The sequence below is a fragment of the Etheostoma cragini genome, chromosome 20 (genome assembly GCF_013103735.1).
Source record: "Etheostoma cragini isolate CJK2018 chromosome 20, CSU_Ecrag_1.0, whole genome shotgun sequence".
Taxonomy (NCBI): domain Eukaryota; kingdom Metazoa; phylum Chordata; class Actinopteri; order Perciformes; family Percidae; genus Etheostoma; species Etheostoma cragini.
This window is the reverse complement of record NC_048426.1, coordinates 11,512,654-11,531,255: the sequence shown is the minus strand read 5'-3', so window position 1 is coordinate 11,531,255 and position 18,602 is coordinate 11,512,654. Positions and strand designations below refer to the sequence as shown.

The 18,602-nt window shown below is 41.7% G+C and overlaps 2 protein-coding genes and 1 long non-coding RNA gene across 6 annotated transcripts in view; 1 reads left to right on the top strand and 2 right to left on the bottom strand.

Annotated features, from left to right (window-relative positions):
- The window catches only part of LOC117935688 (arf-GAP with SH3 domain, ANK repeat and PH domain-containing protein 3-like), a 23,249-nt gene extending 22,231 nt beyond the window's left edge, over positions 1–1,018 (bottom strand). For 2 of the 3 annotated variants that reach the window (XM_034858068.1, XM_034858069.1), the window contains exon 1: positions 610–1,018. In XM_034858068.1, coding sequence (XP_034713959.1) covers positions 610–735 — 126 coding nt within the window. In that variant the 5' untranslated portion in view covers positions 736–1,018. The remainder of the gene's footprint in view (positions 1–609) is intronic. The other variant, XM_034858067.1, reaches the window with a different exon arrangement.
- The window catches only part of LOC117935691, a 21,601-nt gene extending 15,017 nt beyond the window's left edge, over positions 1–6,584 (top strand). The window contains exons 2-3 of the long non-coding RNA XR_004654805.1: positions 2,700–2,710; positions 6,511–6,584. This is a non-coding gene — a long non-coding RNA (uncharacterized LOC117935691). The remainder of the gene's footprint in view (positions 1–2,699; positions 2,711–6,510) is intronic.
- e2f2 (E2F transcription factor 2) lies at positions 5,538–18,602 on the bottom strand. 2 transcript variants are annotated; one of them, XM_034858071.1, is made up of 7 exons: positions 17,804–18,602; positions 11,792–11,891; positions 10,423–10,642; positions 9,491–9,652; positions 9,250–9,364; positions 8,928–9,126; positions 5,538–7,440 (listed from the first exon to the last, which is right to left on the bottom strand). In XM_034858071.1, the coding sequence occupies exons 1-7, from the start codon at positions 18,077–18,079 to the stop codon at positions 7,181–7,183; spliced, it is 1,332 nt and encodes a 443-aa protein (XP_034713962.1). In that variant the 5' UTR covers positions 18,080–18,602; the 3' UTR covers positions 5,538–7,180. The 2 variants fall into 2 exon arrangements, with proteins under 2 accessions (XP_034713962.1, XP_034713961.1); XM_034858070.1 differs by having other exon boundaries at positions 5,543–7,455; positions 17,804–18,599.

The following is an 18,602-nucleotide window of genomic DNA, read 5'->3' as shown; positions in this document are numbered from 1 at the left end:
GTCTGCTGAATCAGGCGGGTCTGCGTGTGCTGAAATCCAGCCTTTACTGAAGACAGTACGTACCACAGAACTTGACAAGCAGTGCCAAATAAGCCATTAACCAGTTATTGTCCAGTTCAGGTCCAGAATCTTAGTCCCTTAGCCTAACAGGGCCAGAGGTTAGAATAGCACCAGGTCAACCCCAAATCAGCACACTAGCCTGCATGTCAGAAATGCTAGTTTGTGCTCACATAAACACATCATGCACCTGCCCCTCTGTAAATGTATCCCGTTAGCATTAAGTAAGGCTAGAGCTTTTGGCAAAACCTGGGGCAAAGTCTTGTCATGTTTATGTGTTTGCCAGGTAACAACGTTGAACAATTTCAAAGGAACTGTTTAACGACATATAAAGGTCCGTTTTCACAGTGCTGGAAAAGCCCTATGGTGTATGAGTCATGAAGCTGTCACCTAAGAAAAGTAAGCTAGCTAGTCTACAGGTGAGTGTAAAGACGTTCTTCAGTCAGAGCTAGGCTAGATGTGTTGACCGATTTAAACAGGTAAACAACAGAAAAAGGTGCATGTCTCTCTGCACCGCCGCCTCCTCCTACTCCTCCTCCTCCTCTCTCTCACCTCCTCCACGGTTGAAACTGTGGTCCGACAGTCACTCATTTTGGACTGAAAAGTTGAAGTCCCCGGCGAAGACAAATCCTCGTTTGTCAGGACCACGAAGTCCGAAATGCTAATTCGCTCTGGCATGTTTCGAGCGAAACGGGTCTTACAATCACTAAGGAGAAAAGTTAGCCAAAGTTTCACGCTCGCATTTTATTCCCATTTGAAGAAAAGTCTATAGTTCACTTCCCCTTTATGTGCAAAAAGGCAACTGCAAAAAAAACTGTATTCCTCAAAGGGATGGTCCCTTAAAGCGTCTTTAAGTTGGAAAGTTGTCTGAAAGCGGACTTGTGTCCTGACTGAGTTTGGGCTCCACTCTGCGAATGTGTGCGCGTGGAGGTGCGCCAGCGCGCTATTGTCCGCCCAGTGAGGGAGGGAGCAAACTCCATCATCACGTGGGAATGTTTGTGCTTTCTGGCACTCTGCAGAGAGAAAAGAGTGTGTGTCTTTTCCCTCGTCTCTTTCATTCTAACTTCTCATTTCTATGCAAACTCCAGAGAGTCTGCAGTGTGGTCGCCATGGATATGCATAATACCTCATTCACAGACCAAACTGAAGGGGAGGAAGTTCATTGCAGTGAGGCAGACTGGCAGAGACCAAGTATCACTAAAATGTTATAACTCAAAGCTCTGATGTTTGACCAGGAATGTGTAATAGATGAAAAAGGACTAAGTTCTGTATGGGGCTTTTACACAAAACACAACAGAAACACATGCAGTAGGCTACTTGCACACATTCATCACATCTCAAGCAAGGCTTTCACAGATGTGCAATGCCCTTTAATCAAGAGTTGAGATGTAAAACACCCGCCTTTGGCAATCCCTTTGGCTCATGCTGCAAAGCTTCTTCCTCTTCCTTTTCATCTCACAAAAATACATTTTTCATTGAGGGAGGATTTCTGAAGTCCCTCCCCCACTGACCTCCTGAAATCATCTGAACGAAAGGGAAAGAGTGCATCAGAGACGTGGGGAAAAAAAACCTTCATAAGTTGTGTACAGAACATAACTCCTTCATGCCTGGCATTGTCAAATCTGTCAACTCAAAGAAAGGAGGTGTATCACTTGAATTGCCTCTGGGAGAACAGCGATACAATACACTTTGAAGTGCAGATGAGTGATTTTAGGAAGCGGCATCAATTACCGTGGCTCCCTTTGGTTTTACCACAAAACCACATATTTGCCTACATTAGCTTTATAAAGGGAAGATTTGTCCCAGCTTTATAGGCAACTGAGGTTATTTAACCCCTAAGAGAAAAACAGACCCACTTTTGTGGTAAAGGTTGGTTTCTTTTGGTTCTCTGTACGACTTATTACTGACACAGGGAATAGTGCAGAATGTTGTGTGCGCCCACAGTGGTGATGTGTTTATATTCACAAAGATAGACAAACTCTTTTTTTGTGTCACAAGTCACTTTGCTTAGCAAATAACACTGTCATCTGTGTTGTGTTGCGCAGCTTTTAAAGTCAAAGCTTAAAGTAGTGTTGAGCTAAGTAAATTATCTGGAGTCACAAAGTTAAAGTCACTGGAAGACCAAATCTCTAATGTTTTCTCCAACATATTTAGGAAATGCACCGTTTAAAATGTGCAAATTCTCCAGAGGAAAAGCTGGAAAACTCTCTCTTTAACCTATTAATCATTAAGAAGAAATGTCCACTCTGGTAAGGAAGTGAGGGCACGCGACAAACTCCAAACTCCAAACAATGCAGAGCCACATAAAGAGGTTTGCTGACCCAGTTCACCAGGGCCTCATTCACTTATTGTTTCTGTTACACGCATGTCTGCATGTGTGAGGGAAAGAGAAAAAGAGTATAAAAACTATTTGCATGGGTATATGTAGATGTCTATTTTTGTAATATATGTGCAACGTATGTGTGTCTGTATGCTAATTTTGCGTGCAGAACTTTTTTGCATGGATGTCTGGGCTGATGTAATGCAGAGGCTTGCTCTGTCCCAACAACACCCTCCTTCAGTTTCTTTGCAGCCCCTTGTAAAGAAGCAGAGCCTTTGTGCGTCTGTCAGCCTTCCAGCATGGGTCCTATTGTAAAAATGAGCAAACCGGTCTGTTCAGGCAACGCACCAACACAGCAGAGAACACCAGTCACAGGGAGGGGGGAAGAGAAAAAAAAGTGAAATTAACAGAAGAAAATGATTTTGGACGGTGGAGGGAATGAGAGAGGGGAAGATGCTCAGCACAGAGAGGTGGGATGACCGAGGAAAGGAGAGAAAGATAAGATATAAACTTCATTGTCTGCGTACACAAAACTGGAGTGACTCACTTAATGTTTTCCCTCCTTGTCTCCACCCTTTTCCTTCCTCAACACCACACACCAATTCATTTTCCATATCAACACACTATCTCATGCTGCTAATGGTAATTTCCCTCTTTACTTATATCAACAATGGCTGTCTTTCTTATTTTTTTAAAACCCCTTCTACTTTTGTCTGTGAGGAAGTGAGGTACACAAAATGCAGCTTTTCTCCCTCTCTGATACACTCACGCAGGAGCACAGAGGTCGCAGTGACATCTTCCAGTAAAGAGTACAGCTGCCAGGATTTCCAGTGGAGCTGCAGCACAGGGTCCTCCAACCCCCCCCCCCCCGAAAAATCTCCCTCTCCCTCTCCACTCTGCTTGTTGACTCAGCTCCACTAGTCCTGCTATCAATTTACTACCCCTGTCAAGCCAAGAGGCCCGGGCTTACCGTAAAATACCCCCTCTTCTAGTCAACACGGTTGACTGAAAATGGGAGGACTGTAGAGAGTAAAACAGAGAGGGGTTTTGATTTTTAACAGTTTCCCACTGGAATAAGCATATGACGTGTCATGAACGAGGCATGGCCCTTACTGTAAACAATCTGTTAAAGACCTTGCACAACTGGACTATGAAGACGTACTGGGAAACACCTCTGTCCCAAAAAGAGCTGCGAAACTTTGTGGCAGCGTCACCTTTGAAAAATACGTCACCTCAGACTTAATAATCAGAATCCCGAATGTCTTCTGTGACAAGGCAGCTAGCAACATACCTGCCCTGCAACCACACCCTCAGACGGACACCCTCTCCAGCATGCCTTGTCATCACAGTTGGTATTGCAACAAAAAACTTTCCAGACTGGTAAAAGGTAGTCAAACTTGTTAGTGATTAAGAATTATAAATGCAGTAAGAAATCCCAACATGAGTGTCATTCGAGACATTGACTAGGAAGTCTGAGAACAATTAACTTCACTTTTTCCTTGAACTGTTTCTCCTGCTTGTTGAATACCGGTAACTTCCATTTGTCCATTTCATTTCTGTTACATTGATCATTACATTCATAATGCCTTTATACGTCCAAGGATAGAAAAATTGCAAAAAGTCAAAGTCAAAAACAAACTGTTCAAACATCTAAAGCTGTTGTTTGTGCCAGAGTCAGTTCAAAGCTTTCAATAGCTCTAAATAAGAGTGTGTGTGGCATTAAACACACCAACCATAGTCACTAAAAAGCCCCCACCCATACTGAAAATAATACTAACATTATGTGTTCCTGAAGCGCTGTGGCTCTAAACAACAATATGCAACGTTTTGGCCTCAGGCTGTTGCTGTTCATTGAGGCGCTGTCACTTGCCTGCACACAAAGAGGGTATTTAGGGTTTTTGGCAATTTAAGCATTTAGCTAATAATATTTCCTGTAGCCCCTTGTTTTCACAGCAATTGGTCTCAATGTGCAATGTGACAGAACTGAGGTGATCTGCTGTATAAATAGCATGCAAACCACACAGTCAAAGACAATATGTACATGTGGCGGCTGATATTTCAGTTTATCGCCTCACGAGCTGTTGTGCGCAACATCTGTTAATAGACACTTCTGACGCTCTAATAGACACCTGGTGTTGGTTCAGAAGCTAACGGGCACAAGAGTTTGCAGACAACTGGTGCATGAGAAGACAGACATGCTTTAAGAGAGTTAAAAAAAGGCTGGTCCAAGCTCTATTTTTTTTTTTTTTTTTTACTCTTCACTTGAGCTGTGTTGGTGACCATAATACATGTGTGTTTTCTGTTGTAATACACTACAGTTTGCCATGGTTTTTGAACGTATATATTCTATATTAAATTACTTCAGCATGGCCTGTTGAGCTCCTTTTCCCCCCAGAGCATTTGGGAAATAAGATTTCCCAAAGAGCAGCCAGTGACCCTTGTACCCTCCGCTTGTTTGTAATATTTAACTAAAACAAATCTATAGATTTCCTAGTAATTGTGGGATGTTTCTTCTTGCAAATGTCTTTCCCCCACAGAACTCATTAGTACTATTCCAGTGACCCACTGAACTTTAACCTCTTGGGGTGTCCGCTCCCTTTGTAAGCTTGTTACCACAGCAACAAACCCACAAAGAACGATGGGTGGTTTTTGTCTACCTGTCTCAATGTGTTTATAGCTTATTCAGTGTTATTGTCACTTCTCATGTCAACCTATTCTCTCTCCTCTGGGAATGTCACATCTTATTAGGTCAATATTCTTAATGGACACAGAGACTGGTTTTAGACAGAAAATACTCCATATTTAGATTTGACTCTCCGGGTTCTTAGTAGTATACATTTTGAAGATGAAATCCTGCATGTTTGGTAAATTTTTCAGCAAGAGTCAGGTCACATTAATGACCTGAGGCTTGGAGAAAAACAAATTAAAAGCAATGATGCATGAAGTATTTCCACTGCAGTTTGGTTGGGAAAAATGTTTGCTGGGAAGAACTACATTAAAACATTTCTAGAGAAATGTTCCTGACATGACAAGTGAGTAAAATAAAAATGAAGCACAGTTCCAATTGTAAGCAATGGCTTCAGTATTTATTTAATCATTTCAAACAGACCACACAATATTACAAAATATTAAGTGCCGCATCTCATACAAAAACAATTGTATCAACCTTCAAAATAATTCAGAAAAAATAGTTATAAATACAAAACAAATTATGTACAAATATCAAAAAAATAATGCTCATTGAAAAAAACTACAATTTTTGAATTCACATCCTCTAATCTACATTGTAAAAACACACAAACACACCATGACAACCATTTCCCAAACTGTCAAATTCACACACAGACACACATTTTCAAGTTTTGTTAGGACAGGACAGTTAGCTTATCTCTGCAGCGGTGTAGAGGGAAAGCCAAAAAATATGTCAGCATGAAATTCAAATTTCTTAATGTCTAGAACGCCTAGAAAAAAAACTTTAACAGATAAAAGTCACACCTGCTCAAAATGCGGGTGTCTGACATTTTAAAAGGATACACCACCGCGTGTGGGAAAACATTCCTGGGCTTGACATTTTAACATTAAAGATATAAGTTCCTTCTTGTTTCTATTGCTGCTAGATCAACAGACTTCATTCGTTTCTGAACAAGAGGAAACACTACTCTAATTAAACCTTAATAACATCAATTAACCCCCCTTTATTATCACACCTGCAACACAGATGCTGCATTTTAATTTATTTTGGGACATTTCCTAAGAAATACAATAGTAGTTTCACACTACTAAATCAAAAAATATTCTATTAAATTCAACAAATTCTTATCAATAGTGGAACACCTGGATTTAAAATAAAGCTGCCAAACCAACAAAAGTGAGTGTGACCCTCTTGCTCAGTCAGAGATTGTATGTGTTCACAAAGTACCCATTATCAGTCATTGACTCTGGATCTGGGTCCACTATTGGGTTTCAAAAGCTGCCTATCGCATTTTGGCACACACTGCAGCACCAAACAAGGCCCAACATAAAGCTCAAGGCAGGAGAGAGCAAACCTGATCAGACAAAAGCAACACGAGCACCTTGAAAATCCGATTGTGTGTGTTCAAGCTGTAGATGCTTGTGGGTCTACGGACCGCTAGTATTCACAGCTTAATTTGCTCATTGTAAAAGTAGACGGACTCTTGAAAAACACACCGTGTGTATGGTTCTTGATGGCTTTAGCTTTCGTTTATCCAGTGATTGAATGGTGTAAAGCTGCATGGCAGTTAAAGCTGACTTAAGACAAGGATGCCCCCTACGGGCCAAAGAGTGGCACACAATGCTAAGACTTTGGAAACAATGAAGAAAACTAATTCCTGAGTTGTCGGACTATATACCCCGCCTGATATTCAAATGCATCGGATTTTGTTGCTGGAGATGTGATATGCATAATAACTCTTGTGTTGTATGTTACAATCCTTGTAGCGCAATCTGAAAAGGAGACATTAAATCCAAAAAAAATCCCTGCTTTTTAAACAGTGTTTCCTCATGGTTGGAGATTACACTTCAGTGTCAATCTCAGCTTCACTCAACCTCACCCAGCCTTCCAGTCCGATCATTTTTTTTACAATAACATGTACAAATTATTTATACTTTATTAAAATAAACAAAGGGGGTAACTCCTCCTTTGGAATTATTGAAAAACAAGCAAGGTAAAAACAAACAGTGATGGCTTCATAGTGTAATATTTCTTACCTCAAGAAGGCATTCAATTAAATATTTCCCACAAATCTCCCCAAATTCCCCCCCACCCCCTCCATCATCTACACCTCAGCTCTTCAACAGTTCTCCAAGATCATAGGTGTCGAAGAAATCTGACACTCCCTTGCCATCCTCCAGGCTCCAGAGGTAATCGTCGTGGTCCAGAGGCGGTGAGAAACTCACAAAGGGGGTGTTGGGGTCTGGGACGAATGACGTGCAAGGAAGCTGGTCCTCTGTGATCTGGAGCAGGCTGGGGGGCAAACCCAACAGACGCTCGACGTCCAGCAGCGCGGAATTGGAGGCTGCAGCTGAGGAGGTGGCTGGAGCTGCTGAAGACATGTTGGCTGTGATTAAGAAGAGGAATGAAAATAGGTTTATCTTTTTTGCCTGAAATGTGTCTTGAATGCTTAAATTTGTAATTAATTTAATTTCCTTCAGCGTTTTCCTTTTTGTCCCTCCTACACGTTTTATTTTTTTTAACTTCATCCTCTCGATTTGTATTCCTTTTATATATTAAGCAATCTTAGCAAATATCAAATTTTTTGTTATTATAAACCATAATTGAAAAAAATGCCCTCTTTGTGGTATTGGGTTTTCAATCTAATATTTACTGTGTATTACTGATTGAGAATGTTAAGAGAATAGTTTAGATGGGAGTTTGATGGGACCATTGATACACCCCCCCCCGTGTTTGTGCATTAAGTATGGAGCTAGAGCCAGAGGGCTTGGCATTGAACTGGAAGTTCAAAAATACACCTATTAATGCCTATACAGCAAACTGATTAAAACTTATGAAATATCAAAATAGTACTCCACTGATTTAGCATTGCAATGCTATAATATTATCAGACTCACATTGGACAAAGAGTCAAAATCGATGCAGCAGAACTACAGATATCGTCTTCTTTATTTCACGTCGCTCTTTCTCCTTCCTTGTCAAAACCTGGCCCCTACATTAGCAACAGTTTGACTGTGTCAACAGATTCATGACTGAAACGGCTAATGTGGACACAGGTGCAGTAATTTCTCAGTCTTGTTGTTACCAGGAGATGAACGGTTGTGTTTCAAGAAATCGTTACATCTTTGTACAAAAGGAAAGCAGCTCGCCAAGACCAGTGCAATCAGGGCCTCACACACCCCCCATGGTACATGGTACCTGCTCTGCTCGCCTCAACTCTCCTCGCCTTTTTTAGTTTTCCACTATGAAAAAAGTCCCTAGTACTAGCAGGTACTTTTTTTTAAGTACCACCTCCGTTGAGGTTCCAAGCGAGGTGAGTCGATACAACAACATTTACATCGTGTCACATGTTATTTAGCTGACGCTTTTATCCAAAGAGACTTCCAATAAAACAACCAAAAGGTGACGTGAAAACCTGCAGACTACTGATTGGTCGGAGAGAATCGTCACTAATCACTGCGTTATCATTGCTAGCGACGGACGGGGGTTTTCTGAATAAAACCGCCGTTTTTAAGTACTTTAGCCAGCAGTGTTTTTTTTGCTGCCTCCACCTTCTTTTGAAACAACACACCTTTGACGTTCTGTGTGTGTGTGTGTTGCGATAGGTAACGGAGGTTTCCTGCTGCGTCGCTATGATGACCGGCCACGCTCGCCTCACAGATAAGGCGGTACTAAAAATCTGAAATGGAAAAAGAAGGACAGGGCACCGCAGTCGAGCCGAGCCGAGCAGGTACCATGTAACGGAAAAACACCCCTATTGTCGGAATAAGGTGACTCATCAACCGATTAGCTCCCAGTGTGAGAATTAAGACAGAATCCTACCGTACTATACATGACCCTACAGAAAACTCAGCTTACATTCAACAGGCTCCTCTTTGATGCTGTAGCTTGGTGGCCCCATTGGGGTTGTACTTGGAGGGCCGAGCGGTTGAGGGAACTCCTTTTTAGGGGTGACAGCGCTTTTAACTGGGCTAGCATCTTCAAGACCCTCCTCTGGACACAGATAGACTTCAATGGGGCCATTCTTACTCTTTAAATAGATCTGTAATGACCCCTGCTGTAAAGAGAAAAAGAAAAAAACATTTACTACACATATACAGTGGCCATAGTTTCATTGAATGGATTCTATATGTCTTTTGGAGAGTTTTCCAACAATTAAATGTTAAATCTGTTTTCTTACCCCTGCCGTGTCTGGCACCTCCAGTTTAGTGTCAGCAGGGGCCTTGACGGCAATGACTGTCTGGTCTCGGAGACTGCCGATGGAGCGGATGTCCTGATATGTCACATAGCCCAATGTACAGTGTTTGGTCAAGGATGATAAAAGCAGCAGAAATTAAGTTGATATTTGCATGTTTAACCAGACCCGGAAGACCACCAGAGAACGATGCAGACACACGCACACGGCTGGATGTAAAGGATATTTCTTATTAGCTTCGTATTCGGTGAGTTGTTTGAGCTGTGTGGTGCTGGAGTGGATCAGTTCATCCAGAGATCGCTCTACTCTCTCCAGCTCTCCAAGCTCTCTCCTCAGGGTGCAAGCCTTCTCTCCTCCGCCTGCACCACCCTCAAATACATCTCCAACCCTACGAGAACACACATGCACATATAAATGAACAAAACGATCTAATCTAATTGCAGTAAAAATTGTAGTTGTCTAACAACTTAAAAACAAAGACACACAGTGTATAGATAATAAGCGATCTACATGTGTCTACAGTGGAGGTTGTTCAACATTGTCTAGACATTTTGCAGTGCCCCCTAACATCCACTAGGAGGCAGATAAGCTAATATAATCAGGGGTAAAAACACTGAGTTGTAGTCCAACAAAACAGCTTTTCTGAATAAACACAACCTTTTGAAATGTATTTTCATCTATTGTTGAGACTGTGTAGTTGAACCTGTTGATTCACTCTGTGATAACTGTTGTAGCTGTGGACTATGGTGTACTGTGTACAGTTTATAAGGGAGCGTCCCACTTTGGCCTCCTTTAGGAGCCAGGTAAAGCTGTGGCTTAGAGCTAACCAAACGTGTAACCACTGCTACTTGTGTTTCCATTTTAATTTTTACTAATTAACTGTCCTGTTTTAGTGTTGTTTTTGTCTTCTTTTCTTTTTTCTTGTTTTTGTATACCATATGTTACTCTCCTATGTCTTTCTTACTGAAACTACTTGAAATTAGCCCTCTGGTTACAATCTGGCACATTTACGTGTACTGCTGTACTTTGTTCATCAATGTGCATTGTCCTTAATTTATAAAATAAATAGAAGAAAAAAAACATATACATATTTTGTAATATATATATGTTGATCAATTGGTCAAAATATTAGGAACAATTTTATTAATTGGTACTTACAGCCACTGGATGTTGTTCTTGGACTTCTTGCGGATAAGCTGGACTCCCTCCAGGACGTTGGTGATGTCATAAATGCGTCTCTTCTGGACCTCCAGAACCTCAGTGGCCCAGTTCAGGTCAAGGACTCCATCCGGGGACTCCGCGATCAGACCCACAAATTTCTTGGTCAGCAAGCCCAAGGAGGTGTCGTAGCGGGTCCGCTCCCCTGGAGACTTTGGAGCTGAGAGTAAAGATTCAGACAAAAGCACATGGACAGGGGAACAGTTAGAAATAAAAGCAGGACCAACAGACGAAGATATGTGGATAATTAACAGAAAATATAAGCAATCATTAAAGTTAGTAAAAAAAAAATAATAACTACGGATATTTACACTACACTTCATTAGATTTATATACACAAAATGTTGTTGCAGAGAAATATAACATGCTGCAAATCTCTCCAAGACTTCGGTCTCCTCCCACGATTTTAAAAGGTCTAAGAAGAAAAACTAAAAGTGTCAATTGTTATTATATAAATGTGTCAATTACTATAATTCCTGTGTGAATGGGACTCATGTAGCATTCTGTGTTTCTGATTCCTATAAATTGACTGTAAACAATCTTCACAACACAGATACTACCTCACAGTAGATCTCAATTACCCCAAAGCACATGTCTTTAAAAATACAATTGCATATTTGAAACAGACAAATTCATTAAAGAATGCTACTGTTTGCTCTGTACATTTCTGATCTGACACTGTCGCTCACATGTTGACCATTTGTGTGCAAAAATCACACCTCAAACAAGCTATCCCCTTTTAATCTGTTCTCTTTGAAATTTGGTTCTTAAGGTCACTGTGCTGCTCTTCTCCTGGACTGGTCTGAAGACCTGGGCCTCCTCCCTCTTTTAAGCTACCCAACCCCCCTAACCTTCTGTGAATTGTACCCCATACAACTGCTCCGTCCACTCACCCTAACACCCAACCCCTCCCCTCCCCTACCTGCCCCCTTTGGACTCATACTGTTGTGAAGAAGTAGATCTTTTGTACTGACAGCATTTCAATGGTCTTTTTACACAGATTCTCTTTATAATTATGATAACTCTATCAAAATCGACTAATGTTACAACTTTCTGTTGATTTTTTGTAATCACAATGTTCCTGTTTCAGTGATCCTAGTGTGCTTTCTACTCCCAGTGGAGGGTGTCTCATTCTCCCTTTTTGTACTGTAAACCTTATTTTATTTGAATAGAAGTACTACATAGATGTTATCATCATTTAAAACACTACTAGAAATGGTGCATCTCAATCATATAGACACAAAACCCACTGCAATACACCACCACTCTCGCATCTGTCTACACTCTGATCTGTGGTGGGTGTACTCACTCCTTGGACTTGGTATCCTGGCTGCGATGCCGCATTTGCCTTTTGGTGTGCGGAATTCTGGCAGGTAAAGAGGGTCCTCTAGATCCAGCTTCCTTTTAGCCTAGAGAGAAAAAAAGTCCATATACATGAGTTAAAAAAAGAAAATATAAGAAGTGCTTTTTTTTTTATAGTTGCAGTGTTCGTTATAACATAATCATTTTGTCATCATAATAATATAGTTTGTGCCCATATTCCCCATTTGAATTCTATAGGCTGCTGGAAATCTATCATTTTACTTAACTGTTAAATCATGATAATGAAGTGTTTAGGACACGGCCAGCCAATCCATGAAACAGTGACATCAATGCTGGTAAAAGTGCTAAATAAGGGGGTTGTTGAAAACTGTCGTAAATGTGCCAACAGCCCTCAAGTGCAGGAACAAAGCACCCGTCACACTTTCCCAAGCACTTTAAGGGGGTCTTGTGTGTGTGCATGCCTGTGTGTGTGAGTGTGTGTGTGTGTGTGTTTCAATTGATCGTCTCGCAATCCAATGCTTGCAAATGGCAAGGAAATCCCTGGAATAACTCACTGACCTACCCTCCCCCTCCCAAGCCTCTCTATGTCCCCTTTCCTCCAAACACACACACACACACACACACAAACAGACACACACACACACACACACACACACACACACACACACACACACAGATAATTACTTGACTTACTTGACTATAACTGTAAGACATCATACACTAAGACCTGCAGCATCAATCTAAAGCACACACACACAACCTTTGGACCAATACATATTAAATATCTTCATGTGATCACATTTATTTTCAATGACCTACTTAGGCCCAACAACAAAAGTGAAAGTCACATGAACCAAGCCTGCCAGGATTGAGAAATGACCAACGGTCTGAAAAAGGACAAGTTGTGCAAAGTGGTGACACCGTGACATGCAAAATTCCTGCCAGTAAATTGCTAACTACAATATGAGGGACCAGAAAGTTTGCAGTCAATCTGCTTTATTTCCCTTATCACAGAGTGCGCCCCCACAAAACACTCTGGTGACTGAGCTAACGTGGCGTGGGCTTTCAGCGACGTGTCACTGAGCCTGCTCTGGTTAGGACCTCAAATAAGTAATTTACGTGTCTTCTCTTATCCTTTCAGATGTGTGTTGTCTCAAACTTAACACTACTTCATTTCTCTACAGAAATACTTTACCACAGTGCTTGAGCTAATAGGTCTAGGCAACTGACTTTTTTCAGAGACAGAGAATTGCTGAATTGACTTGACCATGTGGGGATGCGCCTGTCTGAGAGTGGGGATAATGAAGGCTGCTATTGTCCCAGTGTGCTCCCTGACATGCCCACCTGTTGACTGGCGACATCTGGAGCAGCACAGCAAGTGTGTGTGTTGCTGGCAGGGCAGCTTTTTAATCCCTAGAGTCTACAGTAACTTCAGTAGGACAGAGAAAGAGAAAGATCAGGGCAGTGAGTGACCAGCTACTCTGTACCAAATGTTAACTGCATTAATTTATGAAAAAAACTGTAATTTCTGTTAGCTCACAGTCCTGACAGTAGCTGTCAAACACCAGGGGTCAGAGAGAGGAATGAGATACTGTTTGGAGTGTCTACAAGCAGTGACAGCTGTAGTCACAACGGAGAGAAGGTGTGGTTTTACTTGATAGTCCAATTCATTCAGTCCCAGCATAAGCGCTGTATAAAAAGAGTAGCCTTGACATCAGAATTTCAGTTTTATAACTTACATAATCTTAATGTAGAGGTCAAGCCTCACTACTGTATGTCTACATTTCTCAGGCTTGTAAGTCTATAATTTGAGTCACAGCCACAGGAGTGGTGACATGTTGTAAGAGGGGAACCAACGGTTTCAGCCTGCAGCTGTATGGATCAGGGTGGGGGCTTGGGTGCTCCCTTATTTGCATGAGGGATTTCTCTGGTGAGTCAACCATATTACGCAAACACCGTTTCCACGTGGTGGAAAGACAGGCTATTGTCTGTCAATATGTAGGCTAGCACACAGGCATGCTGCTTGAGACACATATCAGGACATACATAACCTCCCGAAAGAAAAAGAAAGTAGATTTGATCACTGGGAACAGTCTTAGACAGAAAGCTGGACATTGTGTGCATTGTAATTATTATAGTAAGCACATGTTAACCAATTTAAAGTCTGTTATCATGTAGTTACAGTGCAGCAAGCCATTGTGTGGGCCAATTGCTGTGAGAGGAAATGGCAAAAAGCCTGAGTCAAGTACACTCCTGTTAGCTAGTTATCTCCAAGACTCGCCCGCCCAGCTACACCCGAAGCACTGCATGTGGCTTCTTCTGTTTGCTGTACATTCATTGGCTGATTCATCGGGGAAATCTCCACAGCGGCAGTTCACACACAAAGTCACATTCCCGTGAAGTCATTTCTGCTTGGGCCTCTCTTCAAATCAACAGACCTGGTCTGTCAGGCTGCGTGGGACAGTGATTCCATCCAAGCCCAAGGCAGGTTATAGGTTGTAAGCCTGCAAATGTCTACTCCTCTGTACACAAATCCCTCACCACCACACTCTTGGAAAGTCAAGAGAAAAACAATGTCTACATTGCTGATGAGATTGTTAACATTGATCTGAAGAGGTAAAAAAGTTGGATCTGCCAATTTGGGTTGGGGTGGAACAGAGAGGCTCCTTTGCAATGCAAAACTCCCCCTATTAAGAACAATATGCTCCAGGGCCAGCGCTGGCCTGAGGCCGGGGTAAAACAAGGGGAATGAGAGGAAATAGAGAAGCACAGAGATATTTTGGGTCAGTGTATACAGCAATGTGACCAATGTCACACCTGAATGTCATCAGTCTGAATGGGGGCTCGCCAAAAGGGCTTCAAGAAGAATCTCTTGAACCCAAAGGTGATTCAAGAAACTGGAAGTTACATAAAAGAGGTTTGTTTTCCTCCAAAGCAGAAAGAGTAATTCATAGAGCTAAAGAAACAATGTTGAGGCAGTTTTGGCAGATGAAAATCTGGAAGCATGCACATGTGACATAAGTAGGGAATAAGTGGGACATTGTTTCTGGTGGACATGATGCAGATGCATCTTGCTGTCAGACTACCATTTGGCTGTAGTAAATGTGGTTTGTTGCACAATTACAAATTAATTTATCTGTGAGATTGAAACTAAAGTAGCCGTCATAGATAGAAAGGGCCTCACTGGACTTTGGAGGGAGGCCTGAATCCTGTAACACATTTACATCCCTATCAATCAGAAAGAAAACATTATCAACAGTCTACACACCCTAGTTAAAAGCCACATGACAGTCACTTTTATACTGCCTTTTACTACAGTAAGCATGATTAATAGGAAAGACAAGATCTCTGCAGCTAAAGTTAACTTCATTCAGTCAAACAACTAGGGGTGTGCAAAATGTTTTATTCATATTTGCCTTGCGATTCAAGCTCTACCGATTCATCAACTTTTGAGTGTGGGATTATGCATGACTGAAAAGATTTGTTTGTATTTAAAAGGAACTCAGGTGTTCATGCAAAGCCAAGAATCCTGTTACCCATTTAAAAAAAAGAGAAGCTAAAAAGACTCAGTGGTGATTGTAGTGTTGTTTAGGTTGAAGGAAATGAAGCTGTACATGAAGAAGCAACACTTCCTGTAAACAAAAGACTGATGACTGAACGTGCAATGAAGTTGTTGTGTCAGCAAGTCCATGAAGACTCTGTAGTCACTGCTATCTTCAGTAATACAGCTGTATGGTTGTGTGAAACCAGAAAATTTATTTGTAGTCCGTTCCAGCTGCAGTCGTGATGTTCTGTAGCTGAAAACAGAAACTTAGCTTAATTTGGATACCGTTTTGTTCTTCATCTAAATCTCTGTATTAAGTGAATCAGAGTGGACAAAATGTAATAAAATCTTCTGCAGTGAAAACAAAGACTAAAAAGAGGAAGCTGTGAGATCATCACTGTAAATGTTTTTGATGCAGAGTAGAAGTAAGGAAGGAGGGAAAAAGCTTTTAGAAAAGAATACAAAAAAGGATTAGGCCTACTAATGTTTCTGTAGTTTGTTGACAAGAACAAGACACAAGTTTCAGCCCTTCCCCTACTAGTAGCATCACTTGCTTGTAAGACTTCAAGGTGCTATTCCCCACCAGAATTACCTAATTAACTGAAATGTGCTCAGGAAGTTTCATAATCATGGGACTTTGGGACTTTTGAAACCTGCTTTGATTACTAATTCATTACATTTATATAGCGCTTTATCATAGACACTCAAAGCGCTTCGGGGGGAGGACTACTCTCTAACAATACCAATGTGTAGCACCCACCTAGGTGATTCACAGCAGCCTTACGACGCCAGACGCTCACCACACATCAGCTTTGCAATATGACTCTTTTCCACCTCTGAGATGTCCTGTGTTACATGTGATGTGTGATAACTAAGATTACCAGCTTTTCCTCAAATCACTTAAAAACAGAAGTTACTGTGTTCACAACAAATCGAAAAACATGTATACATGTATATGTATATGTGTATATGTATGTATATATACAGTGTGTATGTATGGCAGAGAGACAGAACGGCACAACACCATTATCAGTGAGAAAACACACTCAGCACTCTGGCTCCCTATCAGCAAAAAGTCACCATCTTCTTATGATTGCACTGCATGTGTTATCTACCCTATGACCACCCATCCAAGACACATTATTAGCCTGGGCCAGTTATAGGCCCCGAGTAATAAAAGGTCACATTGGTCTTAATGCTGGATTAAAAAGGGGAAAAACATATTGCTAAGTCAGTAAACTAAATGGAGAATTCTATAACTTGACATGTACGAATCAAAGTATACATACATACATACCTTGGCATGTGATAATAAGCCAGGTGGTAGCCTATTTCTCACTTTACTTATGTCCAGCTAATCCTCTTGAAGGGCCTATTAGTGAATGCAGGCTACAAGGGCAGGGGGTTAACATGAGATTTGGAGACCTTGTACTCTAAACCCTAACCCCTTTAGCCTTACTGCAATTCACTAACTGGAAAAGACTTCAAGACTGGCTGGCAACAAAGAAAAGACCAAATATAACAAGCAACAGCAGGTGCGGCGCATCCAACCCTCACAGAACATTAAGCTTTTTTAAATAATCCTTCAGGAATAGGAAGTTTACAGCTTATCCATGGCACAAGCTCATTTTTGTACATGTAAGATTCTAAGAGTACTTCACCTGAGCATACACACATCAGCTCTCAGGAAAACACACTGGTTGTCCGGTTAAGACATCTGACTTCTTCCTACAGTGATATGAACAGGTTAAACCTGTCCTGTATGACCACAATGACAGGTGCAGTTGAAGCACCTATTGTGTGGGTGTAATTACAAAAAAGCTGTTAAAATATGAGCGTTACCAATGACTTAGGAACATTTCTTGTAATATTAGAGCTGATTTTTAGTTCACAAAAGGCTTAATAGAACAGCAGAATGCTGTGTTTACATTAACGTCTGCCTCCAGCCTGGTCATTGTTTGATAGTGTAAAAGCCACAACTGCTACCCCGGCTATCTCCCACTGTGGAGGCCACTCATCCTTCCTTTTCACAAGCGAGGGGCCCCAAACACTCTCCAAACACTATGAACCAACCAACCATCCATCCCCCCCCCCCAAAAAAAAAAATCCCATCAAATAAATTTACACACACGGCGTCTGGTCTTGTCTCGCTACAGCTGGACTGCGGGAAAAGATGTCACACAATTTAACATGGCAGGCAGAGGGACACACACCATTCATTCACATTGAGCAGCAGTCACAGTGGCTCCTCTGTGGCTTATCACGTCAAAACATATTTTAATGTCCCCCAAACGCTGCTTCACATGCATACCGATAGAAATCCAGAATTATTCCGCCCACATGACTCACTGTACAGGACACACATTGTACAGGAGGACACAATACATCATTATTAAAAAAATATATATGTATTTGTAGTGCAGGCTTGTATTTGAAGTGTGCTTGAATCTTTACCGGCAGGCGCCCGGAGGATGATCTGATGGGTTTAGCCTCTGGTCCGTGGGGGGTTGAGTACAGGCTGTTGGCTCTTTGTTCAGCCGTGGCGGTGTTGCAGATCTGGGTGAAATAGCCGGCTGGTACCGTGCTCATCGGCGGGCTGGACAGTCCGGTGTTGAAGAACTCGGTCTTCACTCCTCCGGTGGACAAAACCTTCATCTTCTGCTGAGGGCAAGCCAGTCCCGCTACTGGCCGAACCGATGCCGGAGAGACGCCTTTAGGCATCCGCATCATTTTCTTGAGTAAATTTAAACTAAAATCAACCGAATCTGTCAAGCTGGTAACGGTAGCAAAGCTGATCAATGCACTGCTAAATCGTTCCCGTTATTAGCAAGTTGCTGCTGCTACAGGTATATAATAACAAATGAGCCAAGAGCAACTCATTCAGTTGAAAGCAGCCTTTTTAAATCAAAATGCATGGGTTAAACAGACAATTCAGAGGTATTTCCAGATATTGTTCATCAGTAAATACAACTAGTCGGTGATGTTATCCTTTGTCCGGTAACGTAACACAGTGCAGAGGAAACTTGACCCAACGTCACAAAACTGCTGGTTAAATGAATAATTTTTAAGTATTTTAAAGTCCAGTACCAGAAGGCTATCAGGGCTCATTAAGAGCAAGTTCTACCTTGAGATTGGCAATGTATTGTGAGTCCCTCTGATGCGGAATCCGAAGCTGTATGTGACTCCTGTCCGTCCACCTCGGAGCTCCGCTCTCCATACAACAGGACAAGAGCTGGGGAAGAACAGCTTTTTT

Bases quoted from the DNA above. Each gene is read 5' to 3' on its own strand.
- e2f2 (XM_034858070.1), bottom strand. From the start codon at position 18,079: ATGATGCGGATGCCTAAAGGCGTCTCTCCGGCATCGGTTCGGCCAGTA. The intron at 9,653-10,422 runs GTAAGTACCAAT...GTGTTCTCGTAG, and splicing joins AAGAACAACATCCAGTGGCT to GGTTGGAGATGTATTTGAGG. The intron at 7,456-8,927 runs GTAAGCTGAGTT...TCTTAATCACAG, and splicing joins CAAAGAGGAGCCTGTTGAAT to CCAACATGTCTTCAGCAGCT.